Source organism: Phyllobates terribilis, unplaced genomic scaffold (genome assembly GCF_046119375.1).
Source record: "Phyllobates terribilis strain yellow unplaced genomic scaffold, ASM4611937v1 Scaffold_5__5_contigs__length_657084704, whole genome shotgun sequence".
Taxonomy (NCBI): Eukaryota; Metazoa; Chordata; class Amphibia; order Anura; family Dendrobatidae; genus Phyllobates; species Phyllobates terribilis.
Window position 1 is genome coordinate 167,294,312 of NW_027362765.1, and position 21,197 is coordinate 167,315,508.

At 41.4% G+C, this 21,197-nt stretch overlaps 1 protein-coding gene across 3 annotated transcripts in view; it reads right to left on the reverse strand.

The window, feature by feature from the left end:
• RARA (retinoic acid receptor alpha) overlaps nt 1-21,197 on the reverse strand; it is a 109,644-nt gene that overhangs the window by 72,550 nt on the left and 15,897 nt on the right. For all 3 annotated transcript variants that reach the window (XM_073683370.1, XM_073683371.1, XM_073683372.1), the window contains exon 2: nt 5,280-5,742. In XM_073683370.1, the coding sequence (XP_073539471.1) occupies nt 5,280-5,457 (178 nt within the window). In that variant the 5' untranslated portion in view covers nt 5,458-5,742. The remainder of the gene's footprint in view (nt 1-5,279; nt 5,743-21,197) is intronic.

Sequence of the window (21,197 nt, forward strand, 5' to 3'; positions counted from 1 at the left end):
GCAATACTTGGTGCTCCGGTGCATGCCAGAGCTAAATCTATAGCAGTTCCTATGGATGTCCCCATACAGATGGGTTTCTGTGCCAATATTACAGTCACAGGTCTTAGTTCAATTAGTTCAATTAAGGGTCTAATGACCAAAATGAAAGCCATTATAGGGATTTATGTTGCCTCTATTTCTAGTCATTAGACCTGCAGTCTGGTCAGGACTTACATCCATAATATGGGCATAATATTGCACATGTATTATGCTCTTGTGAAATTGGCATAAAAGTGGAAAACGACATAATAAAAAAATACAAACTTTAAGGCAGGGGGGTAGGCAATTAATTTTCCCAAGGGGGCCCAATGAGAGACTGTGACTGTTGTGGGTGACCGAACTAAAAGGCTGAAATTAATTCTACTCAATATTAATATTAACATATTAATTATAATTATTTTATATTAATATTAATTGTATTAATCAAAATATAGAGTGGAATTAAGTATGCTGACATCCCTCGTTATACCATATGAGCCCACACAAAGCCCCCTATATGCCGTAAGAGCACCCACATAGCCTCCTATATACAGCATGAGCCCCCACACAACCTCTCTATATACATACAAACATCCCATACACATGGAAAAAATCACCACATACTCACCTCTCTCCAGTTTCCCAGGAGGCGCTCTGTCTATGATCCTGTCTCTGGTGCACTGACTCTCCGCAGTGTACAGCTGACCTCACCGCATCAGCTGTCTCACACGTTGATTGGTGGATGAAGGGGCCAAAGGCCTCTCCTCCGCCAATGCATTCACCTCTGTCTGCACCCCAAGGATGCAGATAGCGGTGAAGGCAGATGGACAGGGGAGGGCATGGTGCAGCCTGTGGGCCACTGTTTCAGCCCTTCAGCTGTCTCGGTCCACGGGCCAGACTGGAACAGCCAGAGGGCCAGATGTGGCCCATGGGCCGCAGTTTGCCCACCCCTGGTTTAAGGTATATAAAGGCTTGATCAAAGGTCCACAAGAGTAGGATGCACCAAATTATTCAGACACAAAGCTCCTAATAAATATGCTGCATCCGAGCATCAGAATCAGAAAAATATGAGCTGGAGTAGACTTCTGCTATAATTTACGCTACTATCTGACATAAGTTATAGTAATCTGGTGGGTCGTGATTGGCCCATTCCACCCACTAAGCCGCTCCCACTTTTTAGGAAGAATAAACGCCAAAAGTCCAAATTTTTGTGCAACCTAATATTGCACAAAAATTTGCAACTATTATATTCCAGTTTTCTGGCATAAAGCCATGACAAATATCCCCCTTTATATTTCCCTGGGGTCTTTTATGATGATCTCTTGAGGGAAAGACTGAAATGCCAATCCACACCCTATCCATAGCTCAACGCAAGCACCCAAGACAATGTATATTCTATAGAAGACCAAAATTAATATGGAACCTGTCACACTTTATTTTGGTGTCCAGTTGCTAAATATAAAAGTTGCTAAAGTACCGTATTTTATTTTTGTTCAGTTTATCTGTAATAAAACCAAAAACGGGATATTTAAGGAGAAGACGTTGATCTTTTTGGGGGACCCTTTTGCTTAAGTCTATTAATGTTTCTTACAGTGGGATCTGTCAGGCTGGAAGCTCTATAAAGAGGAGGGTGTCACAGTGTGCGAAGCATATGACCCACTATGGGTTTATTAGGAAAAGGATCTGGTCCATGTCCTGATGTCAATGTATAAGATAAGACGTATCTGATCTGATGCCTGATCACAGAGTGCGCTCTCTGCATCCTGAAATATTCATGCACTGTCATCTGATCCAAGATCAAGGACACCTTTACAAACCTGAACCCAAGCAATATGGATCAGGGCAGTGGTGAGAGAGTGTAAGTGATGCCGGAGGGTCTTATATCAGGGAGGTGGTATTGGACGAGATATATAGTAATAGTGTAATAGCTCTAAAATGAGGGGGTTTACTCAGTCCCCCGACACCCAAACCGGCCCCTCTTCCCAGAAGCAGCTGATTATTCTGCCGCTGATACACAAGCTGTCAGTAGCAAATGTAATCAGGGACAGGACTGAGAATTTATCATCTACCATTGACCTGCCGCCTCAGGATGGGAAAATAGCAGCTACTCTGTAACCCTTTGTGTCTCGAACAAAATACACTGGCATCAAAACTGTTTGGGTTTTTTTATACAGTAAGTTATAAAAATGAAATAAACTTAAAAAATTCATTATACATTGTAATAGAAAATCTAACTTTCTGATAAATGTGGAAATGTGTAGAGTAGACCTGGAGGACAGCGACACATGGTGACCATGAACCTGCCACTTCACATAGATCTATCACATTTGGAGCCAGCCTGGGGTGTCCAGACATGGCCCGTGTCTGAAGGCCTCATATGGTCGCAGACAGCCTCCATGTTATTATTAACATCATATTTTTACCGTATTTATGTAAAATCAATGTGTTCATTTAGATGAGGTCAGGTGTTATTGCAATGATCTATTCGCCAGCTTTTATTAATATGGCGCCAAGTTATCTATGGCGAAAATACATGAACAATAGACAAACGCCACCTAGATGTTGTCCAGATTGGATTGGAAACCCTGGTTCCTGCACTTGAAAAAAAAGAGCAGTGGCAACTATCAGAATACCAGTTTTATGGGTAACCATTTTTGGAACCAAGGAGCTGATCAGAGACTGAGGAAGACAGTCACAAGATCACTGGAGGCCTTGACATAATATGGGACACAACGATCAGGTCAGTTGGTAAAGGTGATTTTTTGATCCCCCCTCCCAAAAAAACAAATTAGGCATCTTTTGTTTGGGGATCAATAAAAAAATACTGATTATTTTAGGACTTAATTCTAAATATACTAGTTTCAGGATTATATTTATGTGGCTGTGCTTATCCATGATGCAGCATTTTGGCTCATAAATGCTCCATAAGGGCCTTGAGGACACAAGACCTCAGAAGGCCAAAAAATAAATAAAATGATCAATCTTGCAAGCAACTTCCTCAGCACATATAATCCCATAACATTGCAAATCTCCAAGCATGCACTAAGGAGAGGAGGGAGCTGAGAAGACTTAAAATTTAAGGTACATTTATGAGGCTACATTGTTAAAATATACGGCAACACATTTGGAGTAATGGTCTTTGCGAGACTTGAATTTTAATCAAAGACAGAAGATTTGCACTTTGTGATATGACGGCCTGTGGAGGAGGAAAAACTCCTTCCAGCTATCTATTCCGCACCCCCCCAACTCGAGCAAATGTCCTGGGATCAAGCCCCCTGAGCAGAACAGGTAAATCAATCAAACAGGGAGTCATTCAGATCTATCTCTTATAACAACAGAGCCATCTGTGTCCATGTGAGGACACCCTGAGATCTGGTCTAATCACACAATGTCTCCATTAAAACAGCCGGGATATAGTTAAAAACACCATCTAAAATAATGTAGTACAAAAGATATACGGTACATGCACCAAAACATAAAATAAAAACACCACCAACAACGTAAAAAATCCCACCAAAACATAAAATAAAAACCACCAAAAACATAAAAAATAGCACCAAAACATAAAATGAAAGCAAAATATATATATATATTATATGTATAATGTTTTAATGCTTTGGCTTCTAGCTATTAATTTTAGAACTATGATATCAAGAAAAAAATACGCCTAGATAGACAATGCAGGTTGACAAAATTACAACCAATACTTTTAACACTTAAACAAAAGGAAAAAAAAAGAAAATAAAGGCATGTTATAAAAAAAAATACAGTGCCATTTTAGGCCATGGCGGTTTTTTTTTCAGAATTATTCTTATTTTGGATCCTAAAGTATTGTTATTTTAAACATTGATGTCCTGTCTAATTTTCAAGGATTTCCATGACATACGCTCCATGCATAAATGTACGACGAGAAGGCAGAAAAACATAAACCGTGCGTCCTGTTCTCACATGCTAATAAAGCGCACACATTCATGAGGCCCTGCTGCCTTTAACTGTACCTGTAAATTATTTAGTAATCTAGCGAAGGAAATCTAATGAAACCAATATAGTGTAACATTCAAACGTTGGGTCTTGTTTTTTTCTACTCTACTGGTTTATGTATAGTCCAATGCATAAGTATATCGTGAAAAAGGAAAAATATACTGTATATATACGGAAATGTGTAATGTACTTTATAACAGAAATTGACATACATATTGTACTTAGATGTATATTAAAACAGGAATACAAATGTATTATTTTCTAGTGAATACTTACTCATACTACAAATAGGCACCACAAAAACACAAATGGCGCCATATTAGACAGCATAAAGTGTACCTGCTAAATATGAGCTGTTCAAGCGCTTGGCCGCATGAGCATCGTAGCATAATCGCTCTACCACTCCGTGGTCCAAAGGTTTCATTTAAAAATTTATTATAGTCTTTGGCAAGCCCAAAAGACCAAGTGGCTCTCTGGGTCAAGCTTGGGTGGAATCAACATTCCTACATAGGCTATACTTATATTCATACAATGTACCGCTGATAATGAGTGGGAAAAAAAGTGCACATCAATTCTACTAAAAGCTATATGTGCGTCCTAGGCCTAAGCAATTAAACTATGAACAGAACTTAAAGGGGTATCCCCATCTTCAAGATCCTATCCCAATATGTAGTAGGTGTAATAATGATATTAATATTAGCAAATGCCTGTAATTAGAAATACAGTATAGTTCTTCTGATTTGCTATGTCGCTTACCACATGTGCAGGACATTGCAGTAGCTTAGGAATCCATGGTTACAACCACTCATATAGTGACAGTTAGTTAGCTCTTAGTGGTCGTAACCATGGATACCTAAGCTACTGCAATGTCCTGTACATGGGGTAAGCGACATAACTCATCAGAAGAACTACAATACATTTCTAATTGTAGGTATTTGCTAATGTTATTGTTATACCTACTACATATTGGGATAGGATCTTGGAGATGTGAATACCGCTTTAAGTTCCCTCATATGCGGCCTCCTGAATACTGCCCATCTGCTTGGTCCCAATTTTCTGGACTCATGGGCTGAATTTCAATAGTAATTACATTAGAAACATCAAATGTACGGTCTTTATTATTCCTAGAAAACCCCTAGGCTTAAAATGAAAAAATGACAAAGTATGTACGTGTAATGAGAAACATAACCAAAAAATCTTACCATGTCAATAAACAATAGTACAGACATGTACATTGTCTTGCGATTCAGTAATATGGAATGAAATGTAGCAATACTCACTCGCTGGAGAGGGTGTGCTATATCCACTGAGAGGGAGCTGGTGCTGTACTCCGGGCAAAGCTCCTGGAGGGGACACACCACCAAGCATGTGAGGAAAGAAGAAGGCATAGTGAGGAACAGGGTATCCATTCATGTGACCAGGCCCAGACGGCGGGCAGGGAGAATCGTTACTAGTCATTGCCAGGTGCCCAGCCTACCAGACTGGTTCAAACTTTTCGAATTTCCATCTACGATTGTCCCAAAGAGGGGATACACCCCCCAAAAATTAGTAGAAAAGTGCAGTAGATCCAAGGCTCAAAGTTGAGATCCAACAAGAGATTATCAAACTTGCAGGCTTAGTGGCCAAAAATCCTGGTGAAGGTGATAAAGAGTTCAGCAAGCGTCGAGCATCCCATGGACTGACCAGGAGAGGAGCAATCAGACTTAATGATGATGTGGTAGATACTTGACACAACAGGAATCACTAAAAGACAAAATCACGAAAATGTTGGAACGAAGAAGTATTATGAGTGAAAGAAACAGACACGGAGCATTTCCAAAAGGTAAATTAAATATTACATCCCCATTGAGCCTAGACCTTGGCCCAGTCATACCAAGATAATGCTAGACATAGAGATTCTTCTCTGGCCCTCTTCCCTCCTTCCATTATTTTCTTTTCCTTGTATCTTCTCCAATGAATCACTAGGACATCACCACGGTCTTCGATCACCATCTCAATCTGCCTAGATCAACCCATGTCTTCCACCAATAGCAACAGTGTACTACTATTCTTTAATTCAAAGCCTCGATATTTTGATATCAAGTAGACCGACTCCTGGAACGTGTCCCTCAGGTTCACCACTTTATTTACCATTCTTCTTTTTCTGTTGCATCTACTGATGCCCCATCTTTGATGAATACTGCCATCTCTTAACCCCACCTATTGCCTTCTCCAGCGTCCCCCACTCCATTTCTTCACCATCATGCTTCCTCTTAGCTTCCCCAGTATGTATCACTCGGGGACAGATGCCTGCAGTGTGGGACGCAGTGGATCCATCACGCTGATTACATGCTGGCCAGAAAGGGGGATTTGGGAGGATTTTTTTTTATTCTTGGATTCAAGGGTCGTAAATCTCAACACGGCGTGAGAAAAGACCCGTCCTTACAGTTCAATTACACCAAGCTAATGAGCCACCCAAGAAAAATGGGGCTATCGAAGATCTGTACAGGAGTCAGAACAAGAGAAAGGCAGGGAGGGGGGGAGAGATGCACTGCAAAGCCAAGACAAATCAAGAGATTGTCAGAAGAGACATTCATGAAAAAGAGCAGGACACACAGTCGGATAAAGATGCTGAGGACAAAAAGAGAAGGGCAGAAAGCAAAATGAGAAAAAGACAACAAAGAGTAGTACAAAGCCTTAGAGAAGATAGGTAGAGAGACACCAGGCACAAAAAAGACAGAAACTCACAGAAATATAGAAAAAAAAAAGACACAAATATCAACATAATCGAGTGGACACAGAAAACACAGCACACATTAACAGTCATATACAGTGGCTCATAGCTAAAGATACATACAGAGCAGAGCAGGGAGAGGATAGACAGTAAGAGACATGCACAGTGGCGAGAGACACACAGAGAACAGAGGACTGGGAGGATAGACAGTAAGAGACATGCACAGTGGCGAGAGACACAGAGAACAGGGGACTGGGAGGATAGACAGTAAGAGACATGCACAGTGGCGAGAGACAGAGAACAGAGGACTTGGAGGATAGACAGTAAGAGACATGCACAGTGGCGAGAGACACACAGAGAACAGAGGACTGGGAGGATAGACAGTAAGAGACACCCACAGTCGTAAGAGACACACCAAAAGAGCAGAGGACTGAGAGGATAGACAGTAGGAGACCTGCTAGAGACACGTATACAGAGAAGAGAGAGGACAGACAGTAAGAAGTGCACGGTGGCAGATAGCTAGAGAGACACATACGGTAAATAGGAGAGACTGAAGATACACAACACAGAGGATAGACTCAAAAACAGTTCTCAACTGGTGCATGTTAACTTGAGTACAAAAATACACCTTAGGATATTAGTATGGGAAAATCGCCAAACATGGGAAAATAATCAAGGAAAAAACACGCGATCAGGAAAACCCAAAAAGATGTTAATTTGTATAAAAATTAACTTTTATTAAATATAATAGGATAAAAAATCAGAAAAATATCTGACAAAGGCGGTGCAAAACACATACATTGTAAAAAATCCATCATAGTGTAGGACCAACGGGGTTCATGCTGTGAGAAATAGTATGGCACTATGGCCCATGGATACACCTTAGATACCTCACATTATCACATCAAAGTCTCATCAAAATTATATTATAAATGTCCAGGAAGTTGGATTATCTACTATGGCTAGCAATATATTAACTAATTACTCCCCGATAGGCATATAACCAGCCATCAGCAAAAAGATAAGTAAGTCTGAAATATAATATATGAAGTATATACCTGCACACAGGACAGGACCGTGTGGGGACTCACAGATGGACCATGCGTCCACCCCAACGCGCGTTTCGGCGTTGCCTTCTTACTTATCTTTTTGCTGATGGCTGGTTATATGCCTATCGGGCAGTAATTAGTTAATATATTGCTAGCCATAGTAGATAATCCAACTTCCTGGACATTTATAATATAATTTTGATGAGACTTTGATGTGATAATGTGAGGTATCTAAGGTGTATCCATGGGCCATAGTGCCATACTATTTCTCACAGCATGAACCCCGTTGGTCCTACACTATGATGGATTTTTTACAATGTATGTGTTTTGCACCGCCTTTGTCAGATATTTTTCTGATTTTTTTTATCCTATTATATTTAATAAAAGTTATTTTTTATACTAATTAACATCTTCTTGGGTTTTCCTGATCGCGTGTTTTTTCCTTGATTATTTTTACAGAGGATAGACTGCAAGGGACATCACAGTGGAGCACAACTGGAGATATACACAGCAGAGAAGAGTCATATATACACAGCAGAGAATAGATAGACAGGGTCAAGTATGGTGGTTGAGGAACATATCTAGGAACATAAAATATACACAAAGGACAGACAGTCAGAAACACAAATGAACACCCACACATCCTAACACATGCTCAGACCAGGGGATAGACAGACACTCATATTAGAGATGGCGCGAAGAGATAAGCACGTAAAATAAAGCCAAAACAAATAATGCACACATACAAGGAGCACAGGCAGGCAGAGAATGAGACACAAATACACACATAGAAGACTGGCACATAAACACACACATGCAGAAAGGCCAACAGAGAAGTACACAGAGGATAATCATATAGATACACACAGAGTACACACCCCACAAACGCCAATGATTCAGACAACCCGATCCAACCATTAATGATTGGTAAGAACATCTATATCTGTTTATTAAAAGAAAAAAAAGGAACGACTCGTTCCTAGCTAAGAGTCTGCTGCAATGAGAACATCACGTTATCACTACAACCACGTAGTAACAACTGTTGGCACAGGCATTCCCACAGAGGGCAATGCATATGTCAGATGTCATGGTCCATGGGAAAATCTTCCCTACTGTAACAAAGCATCTCTGTATGATCAGTTAGCACACACTATATGTCAAAGATCTTTTGTTGGATAATCGCAACTTTTACAAAGCCAGGAAATTGTTCTTGGTCAGCAGAACATTCATTCATGTAATCAGGGATATTCAGCCGATAATAATGAAAGTGAGGAGTGGGGCCGAGGTAGCAGACACGGTACGAACCCCCTGCGAACCACTTAAAATCATTGAAACGAACGCAAAAGAGTAGAGATTGACTTCCTACATTGGTTCTGGTTATTGGCAGAAGGGCAATTTCTTGCATTACAGTCCCATGAGTCGTATAAAATAGTAAGGTCTAAGATGTTAGATAGGATTTATTTTCTAGAAATAATACATAACAGCAAAATAGCTCCAGAATAATCTTCAATGGGGTTGTCTTCTGCAGGATTTAAGCCAAATTCACAACAAAGTGTGAATTCTTGGGCCAGTGACTTCCTCCATGTGCAGCTTGGTGTGCTCAACGACTTTGAAGATGACGCACGTGCTATGTGGTGCCAATTGCCCACACAGCCAAGTCTAGTGCATTCTGCAAGATTTTTTCTACATGGATCTGAAAATTGCTCTTATGAATTGCCCCATTGCCTTAATTATTATTATAATTATAATTATTATTATTATTATTATTAATTATGCTTGTCTGAACTGACCCTTACCAGCCCTGATGTATGTATGTATTTTACTCACTTATATAGCGCCATTAATTCCACAGCGATTTACAGATATTATTGGCCCTGTCCCCATTGGGGCTCACAAACTAGATTGCCTATCAGTATGTCTTTGGAGTGTGGGAGGAAACCGGAGAACCCGGAGGAAACCCACGCAAACATGGGGAGAACATATAAACTCCTTGCAGATGTTGTCCTTGGTGGGGTTTGAACCCAGGATCCCAGCTGTAGTAGGTGCATACTACTGTGTCAGAACAAGGGATCACCAGGAGATTCTGGTATTCTAGTGGGCTTGTTCTACCCATGCATAACTTAACAATACATGACTAAGGAAACAAAAATGCTGCTGGATAGACAAGGGATCCTGACAGTGAAAAAATACTGTACACTGGTTACATTGGGGGCAAACTGACCTGTATAGGGACAGAAAAATAGACCTAAAAGAGAAGAAAGCAAAAAGTATAAGGCTCCTTTCACACAATGTTTTTCCCACGTTTGTTGGACCCGTAGGGGCTTATGTCTGGATCCCCCCCGCAAAAGAGGATTCAGGAGCATGCATCGATGTGGCCATACAGTGATCTGACGTGCATCAATTTCGGGCGTATACACCTACTGGAAGCGGACATTAAGACATAGTAGATTATAGATTTAAAAAAAAGTAATGAAATAAGCAAAAAAATCTTGATGAAGTGTGTACTGGAGTAAAAAGCACCAAATTCATTTAAGGGAACCTGTCACTAGGGGCATTTTGCACGAATCACGGGCAGCATGAATCAGAGCTTTACTGCACAATTGCAGTCAGTATGTTTCACTCTGAAATGCTGCATTGTTTCAGAGAAAACATAGTTTAAAAAGCCGTCCTGGGGATCATAGGGAAACACCTGACTAGTCTGGCGGAGCCCCGGCTGGCTTCTCCTCACCTCGCTCCAGAGATTTGACAGGTCTCTCCCATGCGTGGATATAGGAAGAGACCTATCAATTAGCTGAAGCACTTGGGGGAGAAGCCAGATGACTACGTCATCGGACTAGTCAGGTCTCTACCTTTGGTTCCTGGCTGGTTTTTCAAACTATGTTTTCTCTGAAACTTTGTGTAAAACTGCTTGATGCATTGATCCCATAGACTGATATAAAATGATAAGATGTCCATGCACATTTATTTGCTGGTCGACCTTGACATCTTGCTTGGCAATCTGATAACTATGCAACATGAATAGATGCAAGTGAATGCCATCAGCTATTTATTCTTCTAAAGAAAAAATAAATTGATAAACCGTGTTGTATTTTTTTCTTATTAATTGTCTAATCTTTTCAACTGGTAATACCAGAAAATGTCGATGTCTCCGCTCAAGCCAACCATTTGTATCACACATGGTACTTACCAGTCAGGCAAAGTCCAGCCGTCCATAGTCTCATGTCCATATCGAACTACATATGAGACATTCACTCATGACCACTGGGAAAAAAAGGTCCATTTGCAAAGAGCATGCACAATACGAGTAAAGGAAGAAGGCAGAACTTCTGTTCCTGGGGATTCTTGAGATTTCATGTAAATGTCCCGCTGATAATTTTAATTATTTCATATGCAAAATCAATCAACCAACCAAGTGATTAAAAAAACCTTACTTACCCATGATGATTACCATTATGATTGCTTATTGTTCTGTTATGGTCCACATTGGGCCAATAATGATCTTAATGGGTCTTAAGAGACCGCCAGATATGAGACGGTGATCGATAAGGAGGGTTAGCTCTGAAAATACCAGAGCAACCAAACGAAAGCAAGACACTTTTTCAGTAAATTAAAGCGCTGTACAACACAATGTTCAAATGTCCTATAAGCTGGCATGAAGCCGGCCACCTGTCCAGACAAGGAAGTGGTTAAAATGCCATATAGATAACCTTATTGATCACATTCTGCATATGAAGACCCCTACTATCAACGGCTTATTAATGTATATGGCTTATAATAAGTGAAAAACTGGTAAAGTCCTCCAAACCCACTTATTCAAGCAGTTGACAACTCAATGTGTACAAGGCCTTGATAACAGTCCTCTATTGTGGAAAAAGATAGGGCATATAGGAAGTGTCTAGTAAATGACTTACAGTATGTCCCTTTGCCCATTCAAGTAAACATGCAAGCTTGTCCCATCGGAAAAACTTGCAGCAAACATGCTCCTAGAACTGTACCAGTGTCGGCAGCAAAAACCCTGCATAAGAACACATCCTCAAGCGGATCAAACACAAAGGATGGCTCTCGGCCTAACTTTAGACTACCCCTTATGGCTTGGCCCCAATATGGCTTCATCAAGCACTCGTTTTTAACTGGGATAGCAGAGAAAGCGGCTTTTCTCCCAAGAAAAAATAAAGGCTTGAGCGTTGAAATACCAACTGCACCATTCTTCTCTCCCTCATCGTCATCTTTCAGGAGAGAGTCTGGAGGCCCATGTATATATCAGATAGTTAGCTGGTCCCACCATTATGGTTTGGCCAATTTTAATCCAATCTGTATGGGGGCCTTAACAAGCTATTTGGTATAAGTTTGGTATAAGCTTACTTGGTATAAGTTTTTTTCACACTGGATCAACAGTATATGACAAAAGTTTCTGTTGAAAAGATTTCCAGGCTAAAACCCCAAATGTATACATTTACTCGATAACACCAAGTTTCAGTTGTCACACGTAGATTTAGGTTGTGGAAAAATATATATATACATATTGTAAGAGGGTCACTGGTAAAATACTGAAGGGGAGATGTGTGCCACTCAGGATGTTAGCCTCAGTGATATGAACCTGGAAAATGCTCCAGCATACTTAGTGCTGAGAGGGATTAATCAGCCATGTTAAGGGCTGGGTTTTTGTGAACAGCTGAAGAGTGGGTGGGAGGCTGTTCACCATATCTCCACCCCAGGGTGTGGTCCAGAAGGTAAATGTGGAGCCTATGTACTCATTCAGTGTTCGGTGTCCTCATCTCCAGAGCTGTGCTCGTGTTACAGAGAGCTGAACCTTGAGTTTTTTTCCAGGAGCAGGCTAACCCCGCAGCCACACAGACTGTGCTGTATGCCATTTTGTTTTCTCGTTATGCCAGAAGGGCAGTGTATGTTTATTTAATTTCGAACTAGTTTATGCAGCACGTTTTTTAATAAACCAGTGGAAGACTTAAATGGAAAGTGTTCCTGTGTCTACCTCTGTGAGCAGCCGAGAGAGCCGATCTACCACAATATATACTTTGTGGTATACAGGGTTTTTTTACCAGATGCTTCTGTATGGAATAATATTATAAAACTGAGAGTCCTTAGCGGTTGATACCTTTTAATGGCTAACTAAAAAGACGGTAACAAATAGCAAGCTTTGGAGACTAATAAGTAGAGACCTGAGAAGTCTCGAAAGCTTGCTATTTGTTACCCTCTTTTCAGTTAACCATTGAAAGGTATCAACCACCAAGGACTCTCAATTTTTAATATTTTTTCTATCTATTGGCTTGACCTCGGTCCGGTAAATGTGGGCCTATGGATCCATTTATCTTATGAGCCACAAGCCGTCCCGATATATACAATAAGTGCATACTGCCGGCACAGAGTGAACAGGCCCTAACCTCCTTGCTGGGCCGCTGTAGCAGTGTCTCTACTTTATGCTAGTATCTTTGCATAGCTCTCACTACCAAAATTGTCTTGAAAAATCACAATTGTTTATGTGGCAAGTGGGAAAAAAAAAACTAATGACATTAACAGACACCGACATATTGGTGAAAGATTTAGCCACAAAAGCAAAAGAATAAGGGGCTGATCCAAGGCAGGAGGATGGCTCGGATACAGAATATGTGTGTGGAAATAAATACATAAACGCGGCAGGAAGAGAAGCATGTAAGTGTAAGAGACGAGAAACTGGAGCAGACGTAAAGTGACCAGGCCGCCACTTTCATACACAATGCCAGGCTGTGCTTGTCCTAAAATGGCCTTGCAAGACACATTTTAATAGGTTCTGCATGAAAGCCGAGTCTGGAAACACAACCCCAATCCTCAACTGCTGGCGCTGAGCCAGACTTTCCCAGAACACAGCCGTTTAAAGGAATACCAAACTATTTTTTTCTGCTTTTTACAGGACCACTAAATGCACAAAGCCAACTGCAAAAAGTTGTGTTGTATGAACTACAGAAATGCTGATCCTGGGGAGCGGATTATTATTTTTGACATTGAGCGAAAACACAGGGACAATACACACATGTAATTTTTCTGAAGCAGGTCACACCAGATTATTATTTTTTTTCTCACCTGTATTGTGCCTTTAAAGACATGGAGCATAAAACACAGGGAAAATACACACGTGTAACCTATTGTTCAGCGTTCCATACCAGAACTGTGTTTACAGAGTAGGACTTTCCCCAGAGATGACAGACAACTTTTTGCAATGTATAATGTAAAATTCAATGAGCATTATACCGAGGAAACTAGTCGTATAAAAGGACAGCTAATAAGGAGAGCTCCGAATGTCCGTCATATAAAGGACAGAAGAGGCCCCTGTGTAAGAACAATATATGGGCCCTTAGCAGTCCAATAGCTCATCATAATGCACAATTCCACCTGCTTTGGAGGTGCTAGTGGGCCCCCTGCACCTTTTGGTTGCACCAATGGTATGTCCGCCCCTTGGCACATATTTCAGGAAGTTCTAAGAACTGGAAGGTGAGAATTGTGGTAGTGATCGGGGGACACAAACTTTTTTCTACCCCTATGCCTTATTCAGATAGTGTGTTTTTTTTTTAAGTATAAGAAAATAAGGAGCATTTTTCATAAAAGATTAGACAAAAATAAGTCTACCTTTGATTCTTAAAAAATAGCACTACTTTTATCAATAAGTTGTGACTGGTATTGCAGCTCAGCCTCATGCATGAGAAAACCAGACTGCCCATAAACGTTTGTATGTTTTCTAAATAAGCAACAAACACTTTGGCCCTGATTCATCAAGACTACAGTAAACAGCACCGATCTTGATGAGGGGGCGCATTGGCGTTAGACGCTCCTGGTTCATTAAGAGGAGCACAACTCTTAATCAATCAGAGGAGCATCTAACAAGTGGCGTGCGCCAGGGACAGAGGATCAGTAATGTCATGCACCTGTCGTTCCCCCGTCCAGTCAAATTTGGCGGCGTTGGGAAAAGCCAAAAATATCAACATTTTTGTGCAACTCAGTGTTGCGCTAACATGTTTAACCCTTTCAAAGCAATTTATGTAAATGCTTGGATGAATCGGGGTCTTTATTTTAAAAGTAGAAAGCCAGTGGCAGCACAATGTCAAGTGCGGGCAGCTGTACAACACAAATCACGTGCCATGGCTTTTACACAATTTAATTTGCAAGACTGCTCTCACTATGAGTTACGTTTTTACTGAAGTGAGTGGCAAAAATGGAAACCTTTGGTCCCCCAATATGTCTACTGCTATGTACAGTCAAGATGGCACTTGAGTGCAGCTTTGGCACAACCCATAGGAATTAGGTTCCCTATGAGAAATAAGTATTTGGCTACTTTGGTGGAAGTGGTCAGCAATGGCTGGTTGGACATGCTAAGACTTGTAGTTCCATCCAAGGTGAACATTAGCAATGGTGCCATGTCTGCTGTGCTCTATGGCAGTGTTCTCAACATGAGGTATACATACCCCAGGTATACCCCTCATTGCTTTAAGGAGTGTGTCCTGTGGTTGAGAAACAAAAGCTTGTCCTTCTGCTGAGCTGTTTCATAGAGAAAAAAAGAGTTGGGGCAAGGTCTCGCTGCTGGCAGGACAGCTAGGGTGGGAAATGTTACTGCCGGTCGATGGCGTTGCCTATACAGGGATGGTTGGGCAAGTCAATAGATGTCATTATACTAAGGAAGTCAGCTTATTATACTAAGGCCTTCATAAGTGTAATTATATGGAGGGGGCATATTATACTGGGAGGGGATTTTAAATTGAGGGCACTATAGATGTCATAATGGGAGGGCCGTTATAATGAGGGCACTTAGGATGTCATTATACGGAGGGGGGCCTATTATACTGAAGATGTCATAGGTGTCATTATATGGAGGTCATATTATACTGTGGGGGGCTTTTATTTAGGGCTCTATGGATGTTATAATGGAAGGGCCGTTTTAATGAAGGTGCTAATGATGTCATTATATGGATGATGTCATAGGTATCATGATATGGGGGCATTTAATACTGGGGGGCTTTTATTTAGGGCGCTATGGATGTTATAAAGGGAGGGCCGTTATTATGAGGGAGCTAAGGATGTCATTATGTCACACTGGGGTTGGGGGGTGGGAGAGCATGGATGTCAGTATACAATGGATGCAATCATACAGGGGAGTTTGGATGTCTGACAATTTTATGGGAGTCTGATGTTAGTATATATAGGGATAGGGTCTATATTAAAAGGGTTTGGCCTGGGGTCTTTTTATTTTTTTATTAATGTCGTCGGGTGTGTAGTCTGTAATTATTTTGGGGTCATATATACGTATGCCGTAGTTTGGGCAGAGTTATCAATAGGAGGGGCAATAGATAAAAATTTTGCGCGGTGCACTATGCTTGCCACGGTACTGGATCCAGCCGTGGGGTACACTTCTGAAGATTTTTTTCACTAGGAGGTACTTTGCTTAAGAAGCACTGTTCTGTAGAACTGTACTGTAGTCCTTGGCATTATGACGCACCGACACCAAACATCCGATTATGTCTGAGTGAATTATCACAATATTGTTTCACTTCCTATTCCGGCTTACGTATAGCTGATTGCAGAGGTTCCTTTTTACTTTAGAAAATTTATGCAAGAAGCTAAGAAATCTTACAACAGATCTGACGAATATGTGGCAAATAAATAAAACCTGATGTACTGCTTGACATTTACTGTACTGCGGAGATTTCTCAAACGCATATCTTACCCGCTCACCAGGGGACGAAAGAGTTAATAGTCAGTCTGCCTTGTAATACACTCACGCCCCTGTAAAATTTTAGGAGATTCCCCATTGACATAGCAAACTTACAAATACATACACTAAGTACTCACACAAAAGGGCAGGGAGCCTTTCTTCTGCTGCAGTTTGATAGCACAGGCTCTCCCCCACCCACGGCTGTAACCCTTTCATTGCCCTGTCAGTGAATATGAGTAGGAGAATGGGGCAGGCTTGGCCCAGTCTTACCTAAAATTTAATCTGGGTTTAGGAGATGTAGGGGCAGCAGCCAGACATACATACTGAGGATGAAGGAGAGGGAGGCAGTATAAAGGAGGAGGCCCAGAGGGTGGAGAGAGAAGTGAAAAATGGGACCTGGAGAATAATATATTATGAAGAAGACAGATGCTTCAGCCTCTGGAATCTACACTGTGCTAATAAGCCTGCCATGATGCAGACCAAAGACGCTTACATTTGTAGCATCCGAGAGTATATTAGGCTCCTATAGAATTTAGATCCTTGCATATTATATGGTGGATTAATACAGTGCACAGTATGAGTGGTGGTCGGCTCTAGACCCAATGCCGTAAATGTACTATTCACATTAGAAATGAACTGGAAGATCTGCGGACAAGAATTATAGAATGTCAGCGAGAAAACGTTCTATATTCCGACCCCCCCTTACAAATGTGGAGCCAGATATGCTACATCCAGAACATAGAGTCAAGGCCATAATACATGGGAATACATGTGTGTATGATTAAGGCTCCTCTCTCACCCTCCACCCGTCTGCTCTCTCCCCACTCTCCTTTCTTGTTTTCAGATGTTTGGCCTGGAGATTCTCTCCAGGAAGTTGGTGTTCCTTCCCCTCTAGAGAGAGCCAAAGAAAAGGGGGTGGGAGACAAAAAGGGAAGACAGACTGAAAGGGGAAAGTGGGAGAGAGTGAGGGGGAAAGTGGAGTACGAGAATTAAAAAGGTGAGGGATCCACAGAAATGCAATAGAAGGGAAATGAGGGTTGATGAGCTGGGGCAGATAAAGAGAAGGAGTAAGAGGTAGATAGGGCAATAAGTAATGTAGATGTGCATTTCTGGAGGGGGGTGTTTGTTGTAAACTGGGACCTTTACAGACCGGCGGGATAATGGTGCACTTACAGAGGTTGATTTCAGGCGTTAAACAATATCCAACTCGTTTAACGTTTGTTTACCGACCTCTTTACAAAGCCAAACAACAATTATGGGGAAAGAACGATGGATAATACGACCATTCTTCCCCCATACAGTATACAGTATCCTGTTATGGGCAGCACATCCCCTGTTTACACCCGGCAGTGTACTGCCGGTAATGATGGTGTTTTTTAATGGTATGAACGATCTGATCAGCTAATGAACAAGCGTTCTGCTCGTTCATTGGTTGATTGATGCCAGCGTTCTGCTCATTCGTTGGTTGATCGATGCCAGGTTTCTGCTCGTTCATTGGTTGATCGAAGCCAGCTCTCAGCTCGTTCGTTGGTTGATCGATGCCAGGGTTCTGCACGTTTATTGGTTGATCGATGCCAGCGTTCTGCTCGTTCATTGGTTGATCGATGCCAGTGTTCTGCTCGTTCATTGGTTGATCGATGCCAGTGTTCTGCTCGTTCGTTGGTTGATCGATGCCAGCGTTCTGCTCGTTCGTTGGTTGATCGATGCCAGCGTTCTGCTCATTCGTTGGTTGATCGATGCCAGCATTCTGCTCGTTCGTTGGTTGATCGATGCCAGCGTTCTGCTCGTTTGTTGGTTGATCGATGCCAGCGTTCTGCTCGTTCATTGGTTGACCGATGCCAGTGTTCTGCTCGTTCGTTGGTTGATCGATGCCAGTGTTCTGCTCGTTCGTTGGTTGATCGATGCCTGTGTTCTGCTCATTCGTTGGTTGATCGATGCCAGCATTCTGCTCGTTCGTTGGTTGATCGATGCCAGCATTCTGCTCGTTCGTTGGTTGATCGATGCCAGCGTTCTGCTCGTTTGTTGGCTGATCGATGCCAGCGTTCTGCTCGTTCATTGGTTGATCGATGCTAGCATTCTGCTCGTTCGTTGGTAGATCTATGCCAGCATTCTGCTTGTTCAGTGGTCTATAGATACAAGCATTCTGCTCGTTCGTTGGTCTATCAATGCCAGCATTCTGCTCGTTTGTTGGTCAATCAATTTCAGCGTTCTGCTCATTAGTTGGTCGATCGATACCATATACAGATAATTAGGAGAGCGCGTCCCTACAAAAAAGCGCTTCTACTTGTCTAAATGCACCATAAATTAGATCAGTAGAAATATTTATGAACATATATACTGATAATGCAGGTGTCCTAACTCTGAGTTTAATGGACACAATATGTTTGCTAGATCCACTAGCCATGTAATGTGTAGGTGTCTTCCCTCCCTTATTAGATGTTTTGTCGGATTCTTATGTCACCCAGTTTTTTTCTCAGATATCTCATGACAGAAGTATTTTGGTTTTTTTTCTTTCATCCTCTCTAGGTGTTAAAAGTTGCTGTTTTAGATTATTATATTATAGGCAGATTTAAGGAATAAAATATTAAAGCACGGATACTATATGTATTGATTACCTTGTCAGAAAAGTGATTACTGATATGGGATACTTTCAAAGGGAGCCAAGGACATGTCTGTTCTATACAGCACACTTTTGGACCTTGGGTAAGCAAATAATTCCATCCTACAGTTTCGAAGATATTTTTGATGTGACCAAATTTAATAAGAGAATATATGAAGAAATATGAACGCTACAGATACACCATATTTATTTTAGGCTTGTTGGAATCTATCTGGTCAAATCTTTTATTCTGGATAAGCCATTAATTCCCCTCTCCCTATTGAAGACACTCTGCTGAACCAAGTGAAAGTGTGTATGGTGTTGTCAGGAGAAAAATCGACCAGCTAGCTAAGGTGTATGGCCAGTTAAGATCAAGTGTGAGCCGGCCATACACACAAAATAGCAGTCCGTACATGCTCAGATCAGTATAGTGGAGTTTGCTGAAATGTATTAAGTATAATGTTACCTTAAAAAGAAAGAAATATATAGGGCAAAGGGTTTGGCCAAGAGGTACTCTTACCCTCTCTCCAATTCACATGAATGATGGGCTCAGCCAAGCGGAGAAGTGTTCTCAATGGGGAGAGGGGAATGAGCAGCTGCCAGACACCTCTGAAAAATAACCCATTAACCAAGCATATTAAAATTCCAAGCCTTTTCCACCCACACATACACTGTGATAGAAGAGTTGGGATACCCCCATAGACATTAGATGGGCGACTGGTCCTGCCAAAGTTTAATTGTTCGGCCGACATTCGTTGAATGTCTATGGCCACCTTAAAGAATGTCACTTTTGGAAGACAATGCAAAGCACAAGTGCTAAAAGGAGGAATATATAAGAAGTAGGTGAAAGAGGCGACTGGAAAATAAATAACAGAATCAGAGTTAGACTTCATGCACATTGTAGCGCTGTGTGCATGGAACCCATTAAAAAGTACATGGGGTTCTTGCTGCTCCGTTGTCTAGAAAAACACTCTGTGCCGCAATATGGGACTTCCGGATATAACCATATTATGTTGATTTGCTCTCCAAAAACATTGCCTGCATTCCCCCATAAGGCCAGCTTCACACATTCCCATTTTCCGTTCAGTCAGTGCAGAGCCTTCAGGACCAGTCAATGGGTCTCCTGACCTGAACTAAACAGTCTCATAGGCAGATATGATGCTGTCTAGTTCGGGTCAAGAGCATGGTGGTGCGGAGATTGCAGTCTGTACGGGGTCCGTGAAACTCGGACACATGAAGCCGGACTGATACAGCATTTTGATAGAGCACAGAGGTGTTGTTTTCTGTTGGATTCCATATAAAAATATTTTGCATTCCTCTATATCAATTTTGGGAGGATAAACGTGATTTTTTTTTTGAAAAAGAAGGAGAGGAAAATTGCTAGGCAAAAAATAAAGTGAAAAACACAAAAAATGGACTTTAAATAGTATGAAGATGTCTGACACTTATACTAAGTGTGGTATACTGTGCTGTGTGTCCCATTTCAGGAGCCGTAAAACTACAAAGGATGTAGACTGCACTAAAAGATGAAAACTCAAGTGCAAAGAAGAACAACAATCTATTAGCACATCCAAAACACAAGACAAATAAGGAGGATGAGTAAAAGAACAAGCAATACTCAATATGGTCTGCAATTTACACTAACCACTCACAAAACGCTCTCACTTCCCTTCTCTCGCTCTCTGGTCTCCGTTTCCACTGTGCCCCCTCCTCCTCCCACAACCCAATGCAGACATGCTGTACTACACCCCCCCATCCTTGGCTGACCTCATACTTCCTGGCGTGACTACCAGCTGTGCCCGGCAAAATGCCACTTCCTGTCACTAGCACTCACGGGTAGACAATTCAGACTCTCACTTCCTGAAAATGATCCCCCTACTTTTTGTATTATTTAAATGCACATTTTATATCTCAATAACATACAACTTGAGGATGTTAAAGTCATAGTCTGTTTTTTTTGCAGGTACAGGTCTGAATTTCCTGGAAATATACAGGGTGAAATGAACCCGAATGACTCCTAGATTCCAGGAATTCCGCCCTGAGACAGACAGGTGAAAAAAAAAACGAAGAAAAAAAAAACCACAGACGTGACAGCTACAAACAACTAATCACTTAGAAAAACTAAGGCTAGGTTAAATTCAT